General features: G+C 43.9%; 1 protein-coding gene across 1 annotated transcript in view; it reads right to left on the bottom strand.

Moving 5' to 3' along the window:
• Positions 1-8,889: 8,889 nt before the first annotated feature.
• The window catches only part of C7 (complement C7), a 42,205-nt gene continuing 39,254 nt past the window's right edge, over positions 8,890-11,840 (bottom strand). The window contains exons 19-20 of the mRNA XM_029910912.1: positions 10,914-11,098; positions 8,890-9,077 (exon numbers count right to left, since the gene is read on the bottom strand). Coding sequence (XP_029766772.1) covers positions 8,890-9,077; positions 10,914-11,098 — 373 coding nt within the window. The remainder of the gene's footprint in view (positions 9,078-10,913; positions 11,099-11,840) is intronic.

Genomic DNA, 11,840 nt, shown 5'->3' with positions numbered 1-11,840 from the left:
CGGTGGCACTGTGTATAAAATACCTTATTAAAGCTAACCTCAGCGCATTACCTGGCGGAGCATTAAAAGATTTTGAATACATCTGGTGTGCATAAGCAAGCGCTGTAGCCAGTCCAAAGCTGGTACAGAAACATGAGAAGGAGGCCTGGGTTTAATTTCCAATTTTGCTCCAGACTGCCGTGGGCCATTGGGCATTAATTTCACAGTGATTTGGTTCCCCATCTGCATAGTGGGGATAATACATCTTTTTTCTCCCATCTGTCTTGTCTATTTAGACTATACACTCCCTGGGCACTATCTCTTCCTGTGTGTCTGTACAGTACCTAGTACAATGGGGCCTGTTCTCAGTCAGAGCTTGTAGGTGCCCACATATCACAAAATAATAAGTAATAATAAGTAAACTCTTTTGCTATAATATTCATAGAAATTGAAAACAAAAAGGGACAGGAGCATGGTTGAAGTAAATTAATTCATTTAAAAACTTGTGCAAATTTATTTTCACTGTTTGCCAACCTCTAACATACATGCCTGTAAAATGTGTGGGTGCATATATGTGTATATACAAAAGCACATTAGCACAGATGCAGAATGGGAACATGCAGAGTGGCTTGATGTGAAGTTATCCACTCTACCCCAGGCAATGTCTTTTTGTGCTCAGAGATACAAATTTTTGTGCATGTAAACAAATGTACAAAGCATAGTATCTGTGTAGCGTGGCATCCCTTGGAGCTTGACAGCAAGGGAGGGCCAGATGCCCCCTGGTGGGTGGAACCAGGAAAGCCACGCCCACCACACCGGAAGCAGACGGGTGGGGCAGGAACAGGAAGTATAAAAGGCAGCCCCTGTAGTTCAGTTGGGAGGAAGCCACTGAGGGAGGCAGATGCTTCCACCCTGCTGCTGGAGTCTGAGCCAGCTGAGGACTACTGCCTTCTTTGCCAACTTTCTGCTCGCACAAAACTGAACACCCTTGCCCTGCCCCACCCCTTCTCTGAAGCCACAGCCCCGGTCACTCCATCCCCCCTCCCTCTGTCACTCGCTCTCCCCACCCTCACTCACTTGCACATTTTCAGCGGGCTGGGTTAGGGTGCTGGAGGGGGTGATGGCTCTGGCTGGGGGTGTGGGTGTGGTTCCCGACCAATGGGAGCTGCAGAACCGGCGCTTGGGGCGGGGGCAACATGCGGAGTCCCCTTGCTGCCCCTATGTGTAGGAGCCAGAGGGGGGACATGCCGCTGCCTCTAGGAGCCGCATGGAGCCACAGCAGGCAGGGAGCCTGCCTTAGCCCTGCTGTGCCGCCGACCAGATTTTAACAGCCCAGTCAGCAGTGCTGACCAGAGCCGCCAGGTCCCTTTTCAACCGGGTGTTCCAGTTGAAAACTGGACACCTGGCAATCCTACTGCTGCCACGAGGACTCATCTGAACTGAATGAGCTACCACACACGCCAGATACTGAGGAGCAGCTGGGATTACTGCTTGCAGTGTACTCAGGGAAGACAGAGGACAATCCAGAGATCTAGGTACACTCCAAGCAGGGCTGGATTACCCAATAGGCAGACTAAGCACGTGCTTAGGGCACCAGCAAAGCAGAGGGCTCCAAAAAAAATGATTTTTTTGAAAAAATGTATTTGATATTTCAAAAAAAGCATTGAAGTAGTCATCATGGGAAAAATCAGAACTTTGTTAAACTTCCTTACACTCCACTACACACTCTTCCTCTGCTTTTCTATTCTCTTTTTATTACTTATCCCCACCTGAACCCAGGGGGGTGTCCTACTAACGTAGATCGAAATAATGCGAGGAAATCAGAGACCGTAACTGATCATCCTACTCCTGGTGGTAAAACAGACATTGTTTTAGAAGATGTGGATGTGTCAGAGACTGAACCTGCTCATGCTGTAAATAATAGGAGACAAGATCCTGGTATGGGGGTTGATTTCAGTACCGATGATGTAGCTTACTGGATAGATCGTGGACCAAATGACTGTCAACACCACACTGGGCCATTTGAGAAATCACATCAGACTTTTACCAATGGCAAACAAACAAGATATTGTCCACAAAAAATATTTTTCAGCATGGAAGCGAATGGTGAGAAATACACTCGAGAATGGCTACTGTATTCACCATCAACAGGGTCTGTGTACTGATTTGTTTGAAAACTTTTTGCATATAAACCTTCAACATCCCGGTTTGCTGCAGATGGATTTAGTGACTGGCGGAATACTGTTTTAATTGAACAACATGAAAATAGCACTACTCACAGAGATTCAATGTTGACATATTTAAATTGAAGACAGGGCTTTGGATTGACACAAAAATTGGAAGAACAAATTAAAGGGGAGCGTGAATACTGGCAATGTGTCTTGCAGCGTGTTATAGCTGTTATTCAAACATTAGCTGAACGTGGTCTGCCTTTCTGGGGATCAAATGACACATTTGGATCATTGCAGAATGGAAATTTCTTGGGATTGTTGGAGCTTGTGGCTCAGTTTGACCCATTTTTAGCAGGCCATATCTCAAAATATGGGAATGCTGGCAAAGGTAACCCATCATACTTATCCAAGACAATATGTGATGAACTCATTGGTCTAATGAGTGACAAAGTTCATTCAGCTATTGTGGATGAAATAAGTACTGCTGGGTACTTCAGTTTATCTGTCGACTCTACACCTAATCTTTCACATATTGATCAATTGAATATTGTACTAAGATATGTGTCTCCCACAGATGGAAAACCAGTTGAACGATTTATAACATTCCTCAATTTGAAAAGCCCCACTGGTGAAGAAATGGCAAATCAAGTACTGCATTATCTGTGCCAAGTTTGCAAAATAGATTTCTCAAAGTGCAGAGGTCAATCTTATGACAACGCTGCCAACATGTCAGGGCATTATCAAGGAATGCAGAAGAAGCTTTTAGAACAGAACAAATATGCCATATTCATACCATGTGCTGCACACTCTCTCAATCTTGTTGGCCGCAGTACTGTTGATTGTTGTCGGGTGGCAGTAAGGTTTTTCTCAACAGTCCAGTTACTTTATACATTTTTCTCTGCCTCAACACACCGATGGGCAGTTCTTAACATAAGAACATAAGAAAGGCCGTACCGGGTCAGACCAAAGGTCCATCTAGACCAGTATCCTGTCTACCGACAATGGCCAATGCCAGGTACCCCAGAGGGAGTGAACCTAACAGGCAATGATCAAGTGATCTCTCTTAAAACATATTTGGGCAATGATCGTGTGTTGAAATCTCTTTCTAATACTCGCTGGGAGGCATATGCAGTGGCAACAAGTGCAATTCTGGAGTCCTACTCAAAGTTTGTGGATGCATTAGAAAGTTTAGCTGAAGACCAATCACAAAAGGGAGAAACTATACGAGAGGCAGAAAACATTGCAAACAAGATGCAAGAACTAGAGTTGACCATGTGGAATTAAATTTTACAACACTTTTACCACACAATTCAAGCTCTCCAAGAAAAAGAATTGGATTTTAAAACATGTGCAGACCTCTGTCAATCATTAGCAGACCACTTACACACTTTGAGGAATGATTTTACAGTATAGTACTGTTTTTATTTGAATTACATATGGTAGGGCACCATAATCTTTTCAGTGCTTAGGGCCTCTAAAGGTTTTAATCTGGCCCTGACTCCGAGGAAGGGTAGGAAGTGGCCCAGGGACAGCTGAGTGTGGTCTGGTTGGGTTGCTGCCAGAGTCTGGTTCAGTGTGTTGCATCTGGATTCCAGCTGACCCAGTGGCAGACCACTCTGCCACTGTTAGGGCCCTTGGTTGGGACGCAGTGCAATTGGTTAGGCCTGCATCCTCCTACCCCCTGCCATCCCATCCCTGGGCTGGCAGCCACTCCATCTTCAGCCAAGAGGCCTGTGGGAGTCTACCGTCTTCTTGGGCCCCCTAGACCAGTGGTGGGCAATGTGCGGGACACAGTGGAGTCGGTTGGGCCTGCATCCTCCTACCCCCTGCCATCCCATCCCTGGCCTGGCAGCCACTCCATCTTCAGCCAGGAGGCCTGTGGGAGTCTACCATCTTCTTGGGACCCCTAGACCAGTGGGGGGCAACTTGTGGGGAACGGTGAACTGTGGCCACTGGGAGCTGCGGGCAGCTGTGCCTGCAGACAGTCAATGAAAACAAACTCTCTTGTGGCCCACCAGTGGATTACCCTGATGGGCCGCATGTGGCCCGTGGACTACTGCCCTAGCCTATGTTGGGTGCTTGCCCCTTGCCTGGGCCCACTAGACTGTGTTGGGTGCTCGCCTCTGCCTGAGAGCTGGAGCCCTAGACTCCTGGTATTCCGCCCTGCTTGAGGGTCGGGGTCTGGATAATTCACTGCTCTACCCTGCCTGAGGGCTGGAGCCCTAGACAGTTGGTATCCTGCCCTGTGTGTGGGCTGGGGTCCCCGGATTATTCACTGGGTCTGCCCTGCCAGAGTGTTGGGGCCTAGACTGTGCTCAGTACCCTACTCTGTCTGAGGGCCTGGGTTCCCAGACTATACCAGGCTCTACCCTGCCTGAGGGTTGGGCTTAAGACTGTTGGTGCCCTGCCCTGTCTGAGGGCTTGGGCCCCTGAACCACTTGCTGCTTGACCCCGCCGGAGGCATTGAGCCCAAGACTGCTAACTTCTCCCTTGTCTAAAACTGGTATTCCAGGGGAGTGATAGCCAAGAGGTGTGGCCTCCCTCAGAGATAGACAGCGAGGGAGGGCCACACACGCCTACACGTTTACAATCTGCATACACAACAGTTTGTGTTGTGGCTCCCTAGATACAATAATCCAAGCCACAATGGACCACATCATGGAGGATAGGTCCACCAATGGCATTAACCTAGATGGTCAGGGCTGTAACCACATACTCTGAATGTTGCTAGCCTCTGTTTGCCAGAATCTGGGAGAGGACTATAGGAGATGGATCACTCAATGATTGCCTGTTCCGTTCATTCCCTCTGAAGCAACTGGCATTGGCCACTGTAGGAAGACAGGACATGGGGCTCGCTGGATCATTGGTCTGACCCACTATGGCTGTTCTTATGTACATCAGTACTTGGATTGGAAACCACCAGGAAATTATTACTCTTTAATAAGTGGATTACAATAGCATCTAGATGTCCCACCCAGATTGCAGTCCCCTTGAGCTAAGTGCAAACACATGGTAACAGACAAGGAAGGATGGGTTAACACTATGACACGCTGTGGTGTGGTAATTCAGTAAATGAACTCTTCTTTCTGATTTGGCACTGAATCATTGCCACAGTATGATGATAGGGGCACAATGCTGGTGGAGGTGGCCTAATTTTAATACAGGTAACTACATTCTGCAAACCCCAAATCCCCCCCTGCAATTTCTGTTGAATATGAAATTCACGTAGCTGTGAGCTGTTAAACAGCTTTCTTGTTCCATCACGGATTCTGCTCCATTTCAGTGGTGCCAGCAGGTAAAGTGACATAGGGACATTGTGACTGGAGAGTGGCCCAAGATGCCAAATTTTGAACACTACTGAGTTTGTGGTTTTTCTAATCTGAAGGTTTAGGTTGGCTCCTGGTAGAAATATGGGCCAGCTGCAAAACTTGGATCCAGATCTAAATTTTAATTCCAAATACACACCTCAAGTTTGGGAGTGTTCAGATCTAGGGTTTCCATTCAGGCAGTGAGGTTTAATTGACCAGTGTTTGTACATTGGTTTGAGATCTTGGATAAAAAGGACAATACAGAGGTGCAACATATTAGCTGTTGTTATTATCTGCTGGCCTCAAAAATAAAATTGTCAATGGAAAATTATCTTTGTACATAAATTATCATTACAGAGGAGTGGAATCTTTCTAGTATCCATATTTCCCTTAATACTAGAACGCCTGTGCCAGCCTTGTGCTGTTTGCTTGCCCTTGTGTGACAGACTGAGCATCTAGTTATGCAGTAAAGCTTGGAGCTGTTATACCCCAAAGAATGTTCTGTCTGGAGAAATCCAGTGACACTTTCCATCGCATTAGTTCTGCACTGATGGCACTTTCTTCCCTCATCAAGGGAAAGGCAAAGTTTAGGGATTTACCATTTTTACCAGTCCTCCCGTGGAAAGCTCCCCCGATGGCAAAACTTGGTAAACAGGATTTCTAACTAGGAAAATTGGCAAAGCAATCAGTCTGACTGATTAAAGTCTTTTATTATGGATAACAGGAAAACCATAACCCAACTATTTAGATTCATATCCTACCTTATCCGGACAGAGCACCCCAAAGCCCTTTACTAAACAGAACAGCTGAGACATTCTGCAACCAAATTAAACTTTCAGACAAAATAATAAAATCTGCTTTGAAGCTTGGCCCTAATGTATTCAGGAGGAGCAGTGCTCGAGCTGGTTTGGTTTTAGTTAGAGAGAAGCCTTAGTTGCAAAGTCCAGATAGCTGCTCCTGCACCACTCCAGTCCATGAGAGATTATTCATTGATTTCAATGGCATCAGGAGGAAGCCCTAGATCTGGATGCAAATTTTCCAAAGTCTGCGGCTGGTTTGATTTGGACGAATGATTGGGCCCACTGACCCTCTGAAACCAACTCGCGGCCCCCCAGTGGGCTGCAGACCCTCTGGTTCAGAACCGTAACAGCATCAGGCTGAAGACAATGTTTGAAAATATTGACCAGAGCTCTGCTCCAGACAGCTCCAGCTGAATTTAAGCCCTGCCCTTGGCTTAGTAAAATGTTCTGTGTAGACATGCCTTTTAATTGTTCCAGGGATTCTCTTTGGGCTTGTTTACTCTACAGAAGGTACCATGCTATGATACCTTATTATAACACAGTAGTGCTTTAGAGCCTGTGTGGAAGGAAAAAAAGTGTCATAACACTGCTCTGACACAGGACATTTGCAAGTTAGTCAGGTCCTTATTGTTCCACAGGTTGGAGCATCAGATTCATAGATTTTACGGCCAGAAGGGACCATGAGACTGATCTCCTGCATAACACAGGCCATAGAATTTCATCCAGTTGAAGGCTAGAACATGGTTGTTAAATGCGGTCCAAACTCAAACAGGTCAAATTACTAATTTAAAGAGACGGCTCATGTGAGTAAGCAATACTCAGCCTGAGTGAGGGCTGCTGAATCTGGCCCTTTATGATTGGAATGTGGAAACTTGACAACACTTTGCTAGCCAACAAAGTAAGTTCTTGTATAAGAGAAGCTTTAGTGGTGAACCAGGATGACCAAGGGTCAAATGATAAATGTAGGAGAATCGTTCCAAGGGAAAGAAACCTCACTGCACAAATAAGTATGTCCAGAGCTTTAAGTTTGCTTCTGAAGCTAGGGCACTTCTGTGAAAATATGTGAGCTGGCAAAGTATTGAGAGGCTTAGTATGCAAATAAGTGCCAGAGGAAGACTTCAGAATTCTCATTTCCAGTACTACCACAGAATGGAGCTTTTCAAGCTGAGGTAGGGTTTACGCAGGTCAACCACACATACAAATCAGTCAATAGTCATTATATGGAGAAACAACGGGACCTGTTATGTTTGATAGGCATTTAATGATAAATCTAAATCCATTGCTTTAAAAACGTACAAGTTTCACAATTTTATCCCACTCATTTTATCATCCATCTTGCTACTCAGCCCCCAGCCCATGTCCTTGTTTCAATCTAAGAGTAACTACGAGGAAAAGGGGGGGGGGGGGGGATTTTCAAACACAAGCACCTAAATTGTACTTGCAACGTGTGTGTACCTGCAAACATGCCATTGCATGCGTAAAACAGGTAGGTGCATGTTGCCTGTTTGCAGAGTTTAGGTTCACAAGCTGCAGTGTCCAAGACACCCCCTTTACTGGACAGCCTTCTTCCTTAAGAAATTGCCCCAAAGTATCTCCAAGGAGACTGAGTGTAGTTTTTCTCCATTTCTACTAGAAGACGCCTCCCCAAAGCAACCCACCTTGAGAAAATTTTCCTTTGAAAACAGATTTTGCTAGATACTTTTCCATATGTAAATTCCTATTTTGCAAATATACAAATGCATTTTGGCAAGTTCAACTTAGCTGCCTATGTTTGAAAGTTTAGCTCTCAGTGAAAGTTAGGATAATGTGAAATATATGGTTATATTTGTATTAAGCAGAATTGTGTACAAGAAGCTACGGTATATTAATTCTTTTCATTATTTTAAGCTGTCTTCATTATTAGTGCATATTGCTTTGACTTATAAAGGCTTCAGGCTCAGTGATAGGTACAGTGCTGTGCATGCAGTGTGCTTAATTGAATAAGGCAAAATGGTAATAAAGTTACTTCATTAAAAGGGAATAATCATATCTCTTATTGCGTTAATGGGCCATTCTTTTCCCTGGTTTCTACACAGGGAAGCTATCCAGTCCAATCAGTGTATGTGTGCATTTGTGAGGTGGTTTTTTTTTTTTTTCCCCAAATTAATTTACATGTTTTAGACACTTAAATCAATCACTCTTTATAAATAGCACCTTGGTATTTGCAGATTTAGACTGAGTCTACAAATTGTTCCATGTGCCTGCAGGAAATAAGATGCAGGATCAAGGCCAATTTTGGAACATTTTTAACCCAGAGGGATCAAGGCCAATTTTGGAACATTTTTAACCCAGAGGGAAATGTAAAGCAGACTTGCCAATTCCAAGCCATAGGCCTAGACCTATAGCCCTTATTTTAGCTTCAATGGGACTGTTCAAGCTGAGTAAGGGCTAAGGGCCCTGATTCAAAGCCCACTGAGGCTAATGAAAAGACCCTCATGGATTTCAGTGGGCTTCATGTCAGGCCCTACGTTGGGTAGAATAACGTTTTATGTACATAGAAAGGAAAAAACAAACTCAAAGGCACTTTTAAGCATAACCTGCCCAACTATTGACATATCCCATGGCAAGAAGCAAAATGAACTATAAAATATCTTATTTACTCTGTACATCACAGGGTTTTATGCTGACAGGGGTGACATTCTCCCCCCGGCACTTGAGGAGACCAGCCTCGCATTCAGTCATTGTCCTACTGGCGACTTTCCCATTCACTTCAACGCAAATGCTTATTCCTCCCTCGTCGCATTGCCCAGCTTCTCGGCACACACACGTGTTGGTTTGAGCTTAAAAAACACACATACCCCAATATTAGTATCTCAACCACTGAAAGAAAAACAGACTCATAACTGCCCTACTATCAGAAATTGTCCCAGTAACTGAGCAATTTGTAGGAGCTCCTGCTCCTGGTCAGATGTTAATCAATATTCAGGTTCAGTAGAAAAACTACAAGCACATTCAAACAGCAGTTCTGTTGTAACAGGAGTCGTAAGTGGGTATTGGGGCTGCTGCTAGTCTGAGCAGTGCTTGCTGAGGATGACTGAGAGCACAGCTCTCTCCTACCCATTTGAAATTATTGCTTGAAAAAAATACTAGCATGATTTATTAGTTATCTGGTGGACGTATAAGATTACAGGTCCCTGCTCCAGAGACTAACAAGTTACGGTCCTGATCCTGCAAACTCTACATATGTGTATAATTTTACTAATAAGTAAGCTCACTGATGTCAATAGATCTGCTCACATAAGTATATGTATGCATGTGCATAACTGTTCACAGGATCAGGGCCTAAATAGCAACAAACAAACAATAAGGGGTATGAGATTTCTCTTCCATTTGTGTGTGTTTTTAGAGTCATAGAATATCAGGGTTGGAAGGGACCTCAAGAGGACCAATCCCCGGACAGATTTTTGCCCCAAATTGCCCCTTCAAGGATTGAACTCACAACCCTGGCTTTAACAGGGTAATGCTCAAACCACTGAACTATCCCTCTCCCTCTTTAGGTTTAACCTTAGTGCACAGTTGTCCTTATTTAAGGCTTAGTTATTTATGTCTATTTGTTTAATCTTTGCCTAATTTCTTCCCTTTCTATTTTAACTCTTTACCCATTTTTATTATTGTTTGCTATTTTCAAAATAATGTTTGCTAAGGATCACTGCATGAACCCACTAGACAAGATATAAAAATATGTTTTTGATAGAGATTTATTGTAAGAAATATAACAACTAATCTGTATGTGGGATCTCAAAGCACTTTACAAATACTAATTCTGGTCACTCTAGGTCAAAAGAGATGTAACAGAAACAGAGGAGATTAAAAGACCAATGATCAGAATAATTAGGGGCCTGGAAGAACTTCTATTTGACGATAGATTGAAACGATTGGGACTGTTTACTTTAGAAAAGAGAGTGTATAATGTTTGAGTATGTATGAGAGCATAGACCAGGCACTTGGCTTCATCTTTTCTCATAATGAAGGAACAAGGGGATGTTCAATGAAACTGAAAGGCAGCAAAGGAAATATTTTTTCCACACAATGTGTAATTAGCCACTGAATTCATTGCCACAAGATAACATTGAGGGCAAGCGCTCAGCGGGATTCAGAAAAGTGTTGGACATTGCCATGGACAGTGACAACGTCCAGAGTTAAGATGAGCAAGGATTTAATAACAAACACCAGGGGTGAAATCATGGCCCCATTGAAGTCAATGGGAGTTTTGCCATTGACTTCAGTGCAGTCAAGATTTCACCCCAAAGGTTCTAGAATGGATATCAAATGTCATGCTCCAACCTCTAATTAATGGGAGTTAGCAAGAAACTTTCCCTATTATTCCACAATTATTTCCTACAGGCTTTTTTCCAGCATAGAAGCATCTGGTCACTGTCAGAGACAGGGCACAGGACTAGATGGGCCTCAGCTCTGATTCAGGAGGGCAATTCCTATGTTCCGAACACCTCTGGAAGATAGGTAGGAATTATTTATATCTATTTTACAGATGGGTAAATGGAGGCACATCAAGCCAGGAGCAGAGTCATGGCTAATGTGCAAGTGGATAAAGGTTTTCTTTTATTCACAGGCAGCTTCTCCTAATTCATCCACGTTAAATGTGAGGACTCTCTTACCATTACATGTTTGCCACAAATGACATGAGCCACAAGGTTTTGCAGCAGCAGCAGGCATTTTGCAGTTTTCCTCACTGGTCAAAGAGTATTTTCTGCCCATACACTCAAGAGCGTACATCTTACACACAGTTAAGGCTGTGTTTCTCTTGCTTCTCTCATCGGTGGCACAGACATCCAGTGATGGTCTGAAAAGAAAAGCAGAAATCGCATCATTTACTTCTGCTTTATCTTGGTACCTCTTAAAAGGGAAAAAAAAGTGTCATATTCTGATCTCACATACATTGGTGCATCCCCAGTGACTTCAGTGAAGTTACTCATGGCTTACATGCAGGTAAGTGAGATCAGAATTAGGCTCTCTGTCTCTCTCTCCATCACAGGTATGCTGTGCCTAACTTAAGACCTTTATCCACCCTTTGAAGTCTCTGTGAATTTTGCCATTTATTTCAATGGGAGCATGCTTTAGCCTTTAGGTCCAGATCCACCAACGTATTTAGGCACCTAAACTCCAGATTTAAGTGCCTAAATATCAGTTTTAGGCATCACTGTGATCCACACCCTCTTGACAGCTAAACTCAGTTGCTTCTACCATTTGCTATTTTAAAAACACATAGTAGACTTACTGTATTGCTTTATTTGTCTGGAAATAACAAATTTCAACACCTGGTTTTTACAATACTTACAAAAATGTGTATATGAGGCTGTTTAATTTAGCTGAAAAGAAAAGACTAAGGGGAAGATCTTAACTCACTGATCTGCCTGCTTTGTAATGCTTCAGCAATCCAAAGCAAGTGAAAAGCTGATTGAACCAGCTGGTGAGGGATTCCCCCAGGGCAAGGATATACCAGGGGAAGGGATGTGGCTGGAACATGCTGCACTCCAGCAATCCCCTTGCTGCAAAATAGCCCTTTGGGAACTGCTGCAGCCAGG

Source organism: Terrapene carolina, unplaced genomic scaffold (genome assembly GCF_002925995.2).
Source record: "Terrapene carolina triunguis isolate 2854851 unplaced genomic scaffold, T_m_triunguis-2.0 Scaffold69, whole genome shotgun sequence".
NCBI classification, from domain to species: domain Eukaryota; kingdom Metazoa; phylum Chordata; order Testudines; family Emydidae; genus Terrapene; species Terrapene triunguis.
This window is presented reverse-complemented; position numbering and strand designations above follow the sequence as displayed.